Consider the following 13,104-nt stretch of genomic DNA (forward strand, 5'->3'; position numbering starts at 1 on the left):
TGACCGGTTGAGAATCTGTACAAATCTATTAGTCATTTTCTTTTGGAGCTGCTCGTCCACCACTCAGGGGCTGCCCAAGGTCAGCAGCCACCGTCCTGGCCAAACCAAGAGCAAACTCAGAAGGGTCATGGGCAGGTGATGGCTTTGCTGAGCTGCCATTTTTGGGTCTGAAGGTTTCACCTGGAGACAAGCAGCCCTTGTCCTCCCAGCACTGTTGGGCTCTCAGCATCCCCGACCTTGCTGGGATAAAATTAGCCATTTCACTTTGAATTAAAGACAGTTCAGCTGAAAGCAACCCGAGTGGTTCATCTCAAAGACGTCAAATGGCAGCATTTCCTTTTTTGTCTGCGATCAGGGAGGGGAGGGTCCTTCCAGCCAGTGCCTGGTGACAATGACATTGATTTCCTAGACCTTTTGGCATGGCCAAATCTGTATTTTTAGCTGGGGGTGGAGAAGAAAAAACATAAATCATGTGTAAAAGAAATGCTTTCCTTGCCCTGATGGGAAGGGAAAGGAGATGAAAGCGTTTGATGCCGAAGCCCCAGCTGAGCAGGACTCGCTGCCCTTGGCCCAGAGCGGGGCTGGGGATGCACCGGAGGAGCCGCTGCTGTGTCTGCCTGGGGTCCCTCCTGGGCACTGACCCCCAGCCGTGCCCCACACCAGCCCCACACAGCCCCTGGGCTGGGGACCCTGACCCTCCCACCAGGGGGGCCCAAGGCAGGGAGCAGGCAGGACCTCCCTCCCGAGGGATCCCATCCCGGCCCCTCAGCATCACCCACAGCCAGTTATCTTCCAGGGTGGGCGCTGCCTTCATCTCTCCTTCCCTGCCTCCTCCTCCTCCTCACTCTTCCCCATCCTGTTCTCATTTCCCCAAGAAGACTTTAATGAAATCTGCCCTTAATTAAATCCACATTCATTTGCATAATTACCAGGAAATTGAAATTAGCCTGCGGACGTGGTTGGAATACATTTAGCACCAGGCAGCCCTGCCTGTTGGGAGGGGGCTGCACCAAGAGCGGCTGGGTACCCCCACCCATGGGTGCTGCCACCCTCCCCCATGGCGCTGCTCACGCCCCACTTCCCTGCCCACCCTGGGGGCCATGACAATGGGGCTTGTGAGGACAGGGTGGAAGTGGGGGGACGGTGACCCCGAGGCTGTGGCAGGGTGAATGCAGGCAGTGCCCCCCGCCCGCCCACGGCTGTACAAGCAGCAGCATCATGTTTGTTTGATTTAAAATAAAAAGTCTTGACCGCAATCCATAATTTTTTTGTTGCTTTTACAACTATGTATTTTGTTGGTTTTTACCATTTTAGTTTTGTTGTTTGGTTTGTTTTTTTTTTTATCCTTTTGAACAGTGACAAACTGAGGTAACATCTGTGACACTACAGCCTCTCCTACGGGAAGAAGGTCCGAAACCCGACAGCCGAGGGAATTGGAAATAAAAACCTGACAACCTACCGACACAGTGACCTCGACGGCAACAGAAATCACACCCGGGCAACCCCCCCCAGGACAGACCCCCCTGGGGAGGTACAACTGAGCCCTCCTGGGGGCGGCCGGGATCCCTTATCTACATTATTGCACGGAAGATCGAGGACATCGAGGGACCTAAGGCAAAAAGGAGAAAAAACCGCGCCTAGCGTCTCTACATCGGGGCAATGCTACGTCTAAAACCGGCCCTGGCCCTGCAGGCGGGCGGTGGGCAGGGGTGGGTGCTGCAGGGACAGGGGCAGCGGCGGTGGAGGGGGGGTCCGGCCGGGCACCCGCCTGCTGTGTAAACTGCTGCTGCTGCTGAATAGAGTTATAGCCCTTTGTACGGGTACTGGGGTCCGGGGGGAACAGGGCGGGGGTCCCCATGGTGCCCACCCAACAGGAGGGAAGCCCCAACTGTGCCAGGACTTGGGTGCTGTCACCTTGGGGTGCCCCCCAGCCTCCCCACCCTGGCAGCGGAGTGAGCCCCCACACTGCCCTGGGTGCCCAGGACCACAAATGGGGGGTTGTGACCCCTCCCACACACCCCATGAACTTGTCACTAAGGGGCGACCAGCAGCTCCTGCCACCACCCCCCGCCTGGCAGCAGCCAGCCCGGAGAGATTTACCCCCCTGCCTCCTCCTGGCAGCCCCCAGGGAGAGGAACCAGGGTTTGGAGAAGGGGTGACAGCAAGGAGAGGTGATGGGGACAGTGTGGGGAGCCATGGGGACCTGCAGGAGACCGCATGCAGCCCCCTCCCCTGCTCCCCAGGTCCTGCCCTGGACACGTGCCACCACCACCACCTTTTCCAGTCCCTGGGTACAAAAAGTCTGCAGAGGGGACAAGGAGACACCACCATGGCAGAGCCAGCCCAGTCCTGAGCTCCCAGCTGCCGGACAGCTGGCACCATGGCCATGGCTGAACCCAGAGCGCAGCTCCCGGCTGGGGGGACAATGGTCCCTCTGGGGCTGGCACATGGCCACTCATCAGGACAGAGCTGAGGGGAACAGGGGCTGCCAGCGGCTGGGACACACAACAACGCACAGATGGGGACACTTGCTACATCAATGGCTGCCAGCACCTCCCACGGCAGAGAGGCAGCCGGGGCTGCCAGGGGTCCTGGGTTGCCAGTAACCCCCCAGGTCCCCATCACTGACCGGGCGCCCGCTTTCCCGTCCGCTCCCCATCCCCACCCACAGGACAGGGACAGGTGGCAGGGGGTAAATCAGCCCCCACCCAAACCTCCCTGAAGGCCTCCTCCATGGCACGGGGTCATCGGCCTTCCCTCGGGGCTGAGCATGGGGAGGGGGGAGCTGGCGGGCACTGCGGGCCCTCCCCCCAACCCACACAGCCCCCCTGCTCTTCCTCCCCATATTGGGACACCCCTCTTCATGCCACCATGGTGGGAGCCTTGGAGAGGGCAGCGCAGCCATGGCAGGAGCCGGGGACACTGACGTCACCCCCGGCAGCTCCGGCTGCCAGCATCGCCCGGGCGGGGTGGGGTGGATCAGCATCCTCAGCACTACAGGGCTCAACTGGTTTTGTCCTTTTCCTCTTTGTTGTTCTTTCTTTTCTTTTCTTTTCTTTTTTTGCTTTGGGAGACCAGGAGCCTGGTCCCAGCTCACGCCACCACCACAAGCAACCCCCCCGTCCCTGTTCTTGGGCCAAGGGGACAGGACAGGCGGCCGCCATGTGCCACCGCGGCGCTGTCAAACACAGATCTCTATTGCTGTGGCCAGGACCATCTGCCCTTTGCCTTTGTCCTGCCGTCCGTCTGTCCTGCTGGCCGTCCCCGGGGGGGCCGCGCTCGGCTCAGAGCCGCGGGATCCGCTCCCTTCGGTCAAGACGGTCCTCTTGAGCGGGGCGGGGGTGCAGGAGCCAGTGGCCTCGTGGCGATGGGGACCGGCTGGGAGCTTGTCCCCAGCATGCTTCCGGGAGCGGTAGGAGGGTCGGCGCCGCACCTCAGCCATCAGGTCGCACTTGATGAAGTAGAAGACCTCCTTGACGGGACAGCGCTTCTCGGGGTCGAGGGCCAGCAGGCGCTGGAACATGCGCAGGGCACTGTCCGTGAAGCGCCGCCACTGCGACGGCAGCCCCGCCAGCCGGCCCTTCTGCCACCGCACAAACTCCTCAAAGAAGGCATCAGAAGCCGACGCCGCCTCCCAGGGGAAGTTCCCAGTGAGGACGCAGAAGATGAGCACCCCAAAAGCCCAGACGTCGATGCTGGTGTCCACGGCAAAGCCCTCCGCTCGCCCGGCTTGGCAAACCTCGGGCGCTGTGTAGGGGATGGTGCCGCTGATGCGCTTGACCCGGCAGCCCACCTTGCGGGTCATGCCGAAGTCGGCCAGTTTGACACGGCGGCAGTCGCGGTCGAAGAGCAGGACGTTCTCTGGTTTGATGTCCCGGTGCACCAGGCTCTTGCTGTGCATATAGTCAAGGGCCAGGCCCAGCTGCTGCACGCAGCGCTTCACCAGCTCCTCGGGGAGCCCCACCTGCGGGCACAGGGACACGGTGTCACCACCCACCACCAAACCCCGTGGTGATCCCACCCAGCTCAGCCACAGCTGCATCACCCAACACAGTCGTAGCCAATTTTATCTAAGGTGCTCTCTGTGTCAGGGAGACAGGTGGTGGATCCCGGGCCACCCCAGGGATGGGTGACGGGTTTCAGGACCCCCAGGGGACAAGTGATGGGTCCAAGGCCACCCAAGTGACAGGTGATGGGTCTCAGGCTCCCCAGGGGGTGATGGGTCCCACGCCACCCTAGGAATGCATGATAGGTTGCAGGCCACCCCAGAAGATGGGTGATGGGTCCCAAGCCACCCACGGATGGGTGATGGGTCCCAGATCTGCTTGTATGTGCTGCAGATTCTCTGTGGCATTTGGGGCTGACCCATCCAGGGTTGCCCAGTCCCCACACACGGGCCCCCTCCTGCACAGCCACCAAAGCACAGCGGCAGCTTTGCTCAGCGCCCTGGGGATACTGAGCCCCCACACCCCAAAAGGGCTCTCACGGGAGGGGTGGGGGCTCCCACCTGCGGCGGGATGATGTCGAAGAGGTCCCCGCCGGGGGCATACTCCTGAGCAAAGACATAGCAGTCCTCGGTCTCAAAGACAACGTCGAAGACCTTGATGATGAAGGGGCTGGAGGAGAGCGTGTTGGTGATGCTGAACTCCCGCAGGAAGTTCTTCAGCTTTGTCTTGTTCTTGTTGACGAACTTCAGGGCCATCTTGGTGCCTGCAAAGGGCAGAGGATGGGAGTGAGCAGGTACAGTTAGGACACAGCGGGCACGCCGCTCCCAGCACGGCCACGTCCCCTGCACCCCTTAGTTCCCCTCACCTGTGCTTTTGTGGGACACCAGGTCCACCTTGCCATAGGTGCCCTTGCCAAGCTCACGGATGAGGTCGTAGTGCTTGCTGATGTCGGTGCCCGAGAGGGTCCGGATGGCCAGGGACTGCATGTCCTCGGTGATGAGGGGCACCCCGCAGCAGGCCAGCTTGCGCGACGGCTCTTGATCAATTGAACCCGCACTCATGGCTGCGCTGCAAGGCAGAGGCACGTCACCGCTTTCAGTGGCTGCCGCAAAGCTGCTGCACCCTGTCCCCTCCCGTCCCATCCCATCCCGTCCTGTCACCAGTGCTGGCAGGCATGGTGCCTTGTAAAGGGCCCTAGGCTGCTCGGGGTGGTGCTGAGCAGCACCCACTGGGTGCCACCCCTCTGTCTCGGGGGGCCACCAACCCAATGGCTCTGGAGAGGATGCTCCAGCCTCCGCAGGGGCTGCAGCCTGTGCCCCTGATTCACAGGGATGTCTGGGGGCAAAGCAAAGTATCAGGGCATGGCTGAGCCAGGAGGGCAGAGACACAAACACACACACACACCCCCACATCCTCAGCCCTGGTGTGCTCACAGCCACTGCAGAGGATAGGAACTGAGGCCCTTTGGAGTTCCCCAGTGCTGCCGCAGTCCCCCATGGTGACCTCAGGAGCTGGCCATGTCCCCTCAACCCCTCCCACCTTCTCAGAGCATGGAGCCGCCCCCAGCACCGAGCCCAGGGGGACCAGTGACGCTCCGGAGCGCGGCTGGGGTCACACTGCAGGCACCGAGCAGGACACGAGGGCTCTGCAGCAAACCACTCTGCCAGGCGCCTTCGACCATCCCTGAGCGCCAATTCTCAGCTCTGCACTGCCAGGGCGAGGGACACGCTGGTGCAGAGCCCAGCCAGTGGCACACGGATGGCAACACCGATGTTCCTTGCTCCCAACAAACCCATGGTGGTTTTTCCTCGCCCCGGCCATCCCCAGAACAAGAGCCGAAGTTGGACTCACCCACCCCACCATCACGGCAGCAAAACCACCCCGGGATCTCCCCTGATGTCTTCAGGGTGCTGCATCACCCTCCATCACCCCCCAAGAGCACAGTCCCAGCTGCAAGCGCCCATGACAGTGCAGCACAAGCGCCCTGTGCTGCGCGAGCCCCGAGCAGAGACACGGGCACCACAGGGGTACCTCGGTAGATAAATCTGGCTGCTTCGGATTTCATAGCAGATTGACAAAAATCATGGGACAGCAGCTGAGCGGGCGCTGGTTTACATTTCGATTTTTTAATGCAACATCTCACTGGGGGGAAAAAAAAAATCTCTGCTCAAAATGAGTCCTGCCCCAGAACCAATGGTACCTGGGGGTCCAATGGGTGCCAGGACAGAGCTGGGAGAGTGGGGGTCTGGAGATGTGGTGTGGGTGCTCTGTGATCACAGCCACGGGCTCACTGCCTGTGAAACAGCCGCATGGGTGTTCTGCGGGTGGTGAGCCCACGGCTGCGAAAGACAGAGGCCGAGAGGGGCCCCACCATGGAAGGGAACCTGCGCAATGCCCACGAGCCCTGTGCTACAGCCACACGGGCTGTGACAGCCACCCCAAACAGTGCCAGATGCCCCACAGGCACGCATGAAACGCCAGCAGCACCTCGGGTCAAGATCCTGCCCAATGCATGAGGATCTTCCCAGCCCTTTCCCAACAAGGATGAGCCTCATCTCCAGCCTCTCCTTCCTTCCTTTCCAGCACTGCACTGCCTCTCATCCCGAAGCAAAGCTCAGCTTCTTAATTTTTTTTTCCTGGGAAGTTGGGCAAAAAATAGAAAAGGAACTTCAACATCATGATGTTCCAAAAATGTAACGGCTTGACTCATAAGATCTCCAAAGCAGCTCATCTCCATAGTGTTTTATTGGCCTCCTGGAAGAGGAACACCATTTCAGAGTCTGGGTGCTGGAGGTGGAGGTGGATCCGCACAGCAGCTCCGTGGATGCATGACTAAAAACAGCTCCCAGCATCCTGCAAGAAGAACTCTGTCTACACTTGAATTTACAATCATGCTCGTCAATGTCTCTTAATTAACTGGTGTTGAAATGCAATTATTCAAGTCAGCAAAGTTGGGGTTTGAGTAAAAAAACCTGCCGGTGTAAAGAGAGGAGGTGAAGGACTGACGGCTGCTTAAAAGAGCTCTCCACGTCAAGGACTATTTGCTTTTTCCCTTGGCTAAACCTGTTGGGTTTTCCAGGCAGCTCCTTTCCAACCGGCAACCGAGAAACACCCATGACAAACAGGTGTCCCACCACACGAGATGTCCCGCCTGCCTGCTGCCCGCCCGGCTTCCACGGCCACCCCGGGGCTGTGGCTCCTGCATTTGCAGAGCTCTGTGGGGCAGACAGACCCGCCGGAGTGCAGGTGGGCATGGCAGGTGTGGGGACACGCTGACAGGGATGCCCCCGGGATCCTGCTGCTGTGTCCCCATTCCTGCCAGCTCAATGTGACGCTCTGTCACAGCTAATGGGAGCACAAAGCCAACAGTAATCCCAGGGAAAACCAAACAGTGATGGTGGCCAAAATACCAACACGCCGAGGCCAAGACAAAGCATAAATGCAGAAGTTTTCATTAAAAATTGAAATGTTTTTGAAAACATGTTGGTTTTGATGTAAACAGTAAAGCAGGGCAAGAGAGGAAGCGAGGGTTCATTTCCAGCTGGTTCTGCACGCTCCCAGGGATGGTGGGACACGGGAGCCGGTGACAACGTGGCAAGAGATGCTGCCAGCCTGGCCTTGCCGGGGTCGAGGTCCCACATGCTCGGCCAATGCCAGTCACACCAATGCAACTGCCCATGCAGCTGTGTGCCAGATTGGGTCAAATTGGAGCAGAAATGGGCCATTTCCCAGCGCACCAGCTCTTCTCCCACCTCCACAACACAGCCCCGGAGCCTCGGGGCAGAGGAGCCAGCGCCTGAAGGAAGCCCAAACCACCTCCCAGCGCTCGGCCACCTGGCTCAGCTGTTTCAGGTGTTCAGGAAGAAGGACGTTTCACAAGCAGAGAGGAACGATGTGCACCCCGAGTCCTGACCCCAGTGGCATGAGACCCTGGGCAACAGCAAAGGGGCAAAAGATGCTGCCAAGTGGCACCAGGACCCTGCCACTCGCCGCAGGTGGTTCATGTCGTCATCTCCGTGTCCTGAACCATTTCTCCTACTATTCAGACTAAAATTGTTCTGTGTTTAAGCTTCAGAACCATTTATCTCATTGAGTGAGCAGGATAATCCACCCACCTCTTCCTTGCTCCCTGGCAGGTATTTATAGGCAGCCACTCATCTCCTGGTGGCAGCGGCTGCTCCTCTTCCCAAACCTCCCGGGCCTGATCTGCAACACCATGGAGCAGCTCCAGGGAGGACAGCAACCCATCCCAGAGCCCAGCATCCGTATCCAGAGTCCATCATCCTGTATCTAGAGCCCAGCATCCCACAAGCACCAGGACCAGCACCACGGACCCACTCCCACCCCACCTCCGCTCCCTGCAAGGGGATGCTTTCCCCTGCTCCACATCCCGCTCCGCTGCACACCCAGCCCTGGGCACATCAGCTCTGCCAATAAGTAATTGCAAACTCATTAAGAGCTCATTGAGAGGAGCAGAGGCCGCGGGGAGAGCTGCCCCAGGCATCTGGCAGAAGAGGCTGGTGGAGCAGCGGCTGCTTGGAAATTAAGAGGGGATAGAGGGAAAAAGAAACCCTCTAGCCATGTCAGAGACTGACAGGTCAGAAAAATAACCTGGTTATTGAGTGGGGTCTGAGGAAAAGGGTTTTGGGCTGAGTCCAATGCAGGGGACTCTGCAGCCAGGCAGCACACTGGAAGCCCAGCCAGCGGCCAAGACTTGCACCATGGGCTGCTCTGGGGCAAAGAATTGGGAAGACAAAGGGCAAAACCACGTGGGGCAGGGTTAAGGTCTCTAAAAAACTCAGATTTCTCTTTAGAGAGCAGAGAAATGAGAAATACCTGGCAGCGGGGTGGACGCAAGCACAGGCTGCTCTGCCTCTGTGGGAACCCCAGCCAAACCACGTGTATTCTGCAGAGCTTTGATTTCCCCCCATCCCCAAACCCTCCTGCTGCTGCGATGCTCAGTACAACAGCAGCGTGCTCATTAATTATGGTGTAATTGGCATTAGTTATTAGCAGATAACACTGCCTCCCTGCCAGTCTGGCAGGCTGGAGGCCAGGGCACCCGTTGGGAGCTCGCTCGCTTCCTCCGCACCCCAGCCAGCTCTCAGACCTCCTCCATTTTCTCCAAACCACCCACCGACCCAACAAAGTCATTCCCAAGAGAGTGCTTGGCCCTGCCAGTGTTGTCACTGCTCCTGGTCGCCCACCTCCCGCACTGCCCTGGTTGTGCTGGTTGGTGGCCGGGTGCTACCAGGGCGAGGGGACAGCCAGTGCCTTGGCCATGCCCTGCGCCGAGCTGCTGCCTCCCAGCACCCTGCTCCATTTCCAGCCTCTGCTGCCGCCGTTCCTGCCTGACCCCATTCTGGGGACATCCTCTCATCTCCTCTGTGCCGCTGGGACTCGTGTGCTGGTGCAAGGCATTATTAGCTGCACTTCCAGGGGGCAATGGCACGCTGGTGCCCAGGGGGGCTCACAAAGGCACCTTTGCCTAACAAGGATGACATCTCCGCAGGTGCAGAGGCAGGGACAGGCATCTCGCAGGGGCTCAAACATCCTCTGCCCAGGCTGGCTGCTGCCTCTCACCCCACCAAAACCAGCAAAATAGGCATGGGGAGAGGGTCCCTTCACCCACACACTGCACCAGGGCCACCCAAAGATGCTCAAGACAAGCTGAGTGTGTCTGGGAGGTGGTTTGCCATACACAGCACAGGGAAACTGGCCAGTGGCTGCAGGCGGGCAGCATTTTGGGAACAGCCCCTCTGCCAGCATCCCATGACCCAACAGGAGCAGCCACACCACAAAAACGTGATGGATGGGGCATGTCCCCATGTCATCTCACCAGCTCCTTGATGGTGGGAAGGCACTGGCAAACACTCAAGTGCTGCTTGCACCATGAGCCTGAACCAGCACCAAACCTCCACCAATGCACCCACAGCAACTGTGACTTCCCAGCGCCCCCAGTTTAGGACACTTCACTTGATGGCAATGAATTCCCAGTTATCTGGAGTTTCTCAAGCCAGCTCCTTGCCTGGACTGGAGCAGTCTGCCCGGCACCAGGATCAGCTTTGGCAAAGCCAATGAGCACCAGACACGCGTGGGCTCCCAGGCGGCGGGAGCTGCTCTCCCAGTGGGGATGTCTCCATGCGGGGCAGGTCAGGCCCTGTCACACCCATCCATTGGGGTTACTGTCCCTCATCCCAGCCATGAGCCTTTGACAAGCTTCTTCAGCCTTTGGTCCCAGGAGTCAGGTTTTGCAGGCAAATATGGGAAGAGCAAATAAGGCAGTGCCTGGGCTCTCTCTTCCAACAGCTCTTGCCATTCTCCCAAGGGACAGGTGGCAGCTGCTCCCTGGGGAGCCACCACTCTGCCCTCCCACCGCCATCCTCTGTGCCCCCTGCACTGCTCTCCTGGAGCTGTCAGCAGGATTTTCCCTGCCCTCGGATGCACCATCTCCACCCATCAGCCCCTGACAGCAGGATCTTGGCCACCTTTCAGCACTTTGGCCTCCCAGGACTTTTCCTGAGGAGCAGGATGGCTTTGTTAGGACCCCAGCTACTCCAGCCTCCAGCTCCTCCCGCCTTTGCCGTGCCTTGCTGCCGGCACAGGGAATTATGATTACTTCATTGTTTGATTGGTTTCATCAGCCATTCATCATCTCCCTCCCAAAACTCTTCCACCAGCGCCGGCAGCATTGTGTGATTGGGATCTGCAAAGACAAACGCCCCGAGCGGCATCTGCCCATCACCCACCCGGTCCCCACGGGCAGAGCCAGCCAGCCCCTCGGCACCTCTCGCTCTTGGGGGCAGTGGGGCATGTCACCTTGCTGCCAAAACCAGCCCTGTCTCCACTCCAAGAAGCTTCACAGCCTTTACATGTGGTGTGGCTGCTCTAACCCCACAGCCCAGGCATCACCCTGGTGGCCCCCAGCTCGGCCCCAGCTCCCCCCAGGGGGGATGCTCCCACCTCTCCCCTGCCTCGCCTTCACTCTCTTGCCCCCCCAGGCAGCCTCCTCCCACAGCATCCCAGGCAGGGTACAGAAACACCCTGCTCACGGCCATGCCATGGTCACATCGAGAGCCAGGCGGGTCACCCAGCTCCAAGGCTTTGCCTCCTGGCAGGCGACACCCCAACAACAGATCCAGCACAGGGGGGCACTGAGATTGAAATGTCTCATCCCTCGGCACCACTCACCCATCCCCGAGCTGCGGCAGGACTCCCGGCTGGCATCACCCGCCCGCGGCCACCGCGCCAGCGGACCTGGAGGAAAGTGGGTCACGCTCCCGCTTCCCAAGCCGCAGCTGGCGAGAGGCTGGCACGGGCTGGAGGCCGGTTCCCGTGTCCGCACTGTGCTGGAGACGAGGGGAATCGAGGGGAAACGAGGGGAAACGAGGGGAATCGAGGGGAGATGATGAGGAGAGATGGCCTCAGCTGCCCCCGAGGCCGCCTCTCGCCCGCCCTCCCCTCCCTGGTCTCCTGCCTCTGTCTCCAGCCGCTTTCCATCTCAGCGCATCCTTCCAGAGCCTCCCCTATATGCACCGGGACCCCTTTCTTCCTCGGATACCGGCCCCGCCTGCGGCCCCGGAGCAAGTGCAAGGCATAAGCCCTCCCGTCGCCGCCCCGGCCCCCGGCTCCAGCCCCGCTTCGGCACAAACTCCTTTCAAGTGTGACTCACGCCGCTTCCGTCTCCGGCCCCGAGTTTGTCCCCGCAGCCGCAGGGCCGGGGCCGGGTCGGGACGCAGGTGGCAGCGGCCGGAGGACGGACCCGGCAGCGGGAGGCGGCTGCCGGCGGGACCCTGCGCTCCTGCCGGGGAAGCGGCCGAGCCACCGGGGCAGCACCCGCATCGCCCGGTGATCCACCCGCCGGGGTCTCTGCAGGGAGCGGCGGGAGGCGCCCCCCCGCCCCCCATTCATCCCGGAGCCCCGGTTGCACCGTGATGCTTATTTTGGCTGGCGAAGAACCGCCGCCGTCCCACGCCCCCCCCCCGCGCCGTGCGGGCAGACAAAGGGCGGCCCCGCCACAAAGGCGCGGGCCGGTACCGGAGCGGGCGGCGCCCGCCGTGCCCCCTCCCCACCGCCGCCGCCGCCTTACCGGTGGGGCGAACCGCCGCGCCCCGTCCTCGGCGGGAGAGGAGCCGCCGCCGCCCGCCCCCCGCGCGGGGCCGCGCCGCGCCGCGCCGCTCGCCTCCCGCACCGCCGGGCTCATGCCGCGGCCCCGCCGCCGCCGCCACCGGAGGAGCGGAGGGAGCGGAGCGGAGCGCGGCCCCCCCGCAGCCCCCTGGCAGGGCCGCCGCCCCCCGCGCCGCCCCGCCCCGCGCTCCGCCCGGCACCGGCGCCGCCCCGCAGCCCCCGGAGAGGGCGGGAGGGGTTCCGCCGCCGTTTCCCCGGGTGCTGGTGGGGATGCGGGGCGCTCCCCATCCCCGCCCTTCGGCCCCCCCAGCACCATAACTACTCCGGCCCGTGGGCCCAGGCCCACGCGGAGGTTGCGGGTGGGTTCGCTGCGGTGGAGCCGTGGGTGTTCGGTGCGGGAAGCCGCGGTCTGTCCCGGGGCAGGAGCCGGGGGCCACCGCTGAACCGTCCGACCCCCCGCGTCGGCCTTGGGAGCTCCAGGCATCGCAGGGTTCAGCCCGGGGGAGCCACTTTACGGGTGGGACCTGCTGGTGAGCAGGAGCTGGGACAGCTACCTTCTCAGTGACCCACGCAGGGATCGGGCTCCTCAACCCTTCCCCACCCAGCTTGTCACTGCACACAGCAAAAAAGACTCCAATAGCCCAAGCCTGGAACATCTGGGGTTCACCACCATCAGCACCACTCATCGGAAATGTCCTTGCACAGGACTACGTCCTGCTGTCGGCAGCTTCCCTGGCTCCTGCTCTCCCTGAGCCTTCTAAGACTTCGTATTTTTTATCCTCCAGCATGGGTGATGCCCACTGCGGTGTGGGCAGCACCTGGCTTGCCCCTCCAAAGTGCTGCTCCTAAACATGTGCAGGACACGTGGCTGTTCCCCATGCACTCACGAATTGGTGGGACCATTCGGACTGAGCCAGGGAAAGCCAGCTGAGGCAGACACGCTGCATGGGCTTCCTTTCAGCTTCATTAAAGTTTGGCAACACGTTCAGCAAGTGATGCCAGAACTGGGCACCAAGAGCTCCTGGGCACC

At 61.2% G+C, this 13,104-nt stretch overlaps 1 protein-coding gene across 1 annotated transcript; it reads right to left on the reverse strand.

Moving 5' to 3' along the window:
- Positions 1-1,260: 1,260 nt before the first annotated feature.
- Positions 1,261-12,558, reverse strand: LOC136108855 (serine/threonine-protein kinase SBK1). Its single transcript, XM_065851027.2, is given in 6 exon segments — positions 1,261-3,964; positions 4,508-4,710; positions 4,813-5,015; positions 12,037-12,119; positions 12,122-12,312; positions 12,315-12,558. Coding segments are annotated over 6 exon segments (1,707 nt in total). The 3' UTR covers positions 1,261-3,181.
- Between the last annotated feature and the right edge of the window lie 546 nt (positions 12,559-13,104).

This window comes from Patagioenas fasciata, chromosome 15, assembly GCF_037038585.1.
Source record: "Patagioenas fasciata isolate bPatFas1 chromosome 15, bPatFas1.hap1, whole genome shotgun sequence".
Lineage (NCBI taxonomy): Eukaryota > Metazoa > Chordata > Aves > Columbiformes > Columbidae > Patagioenas > Patagioenas fasciata.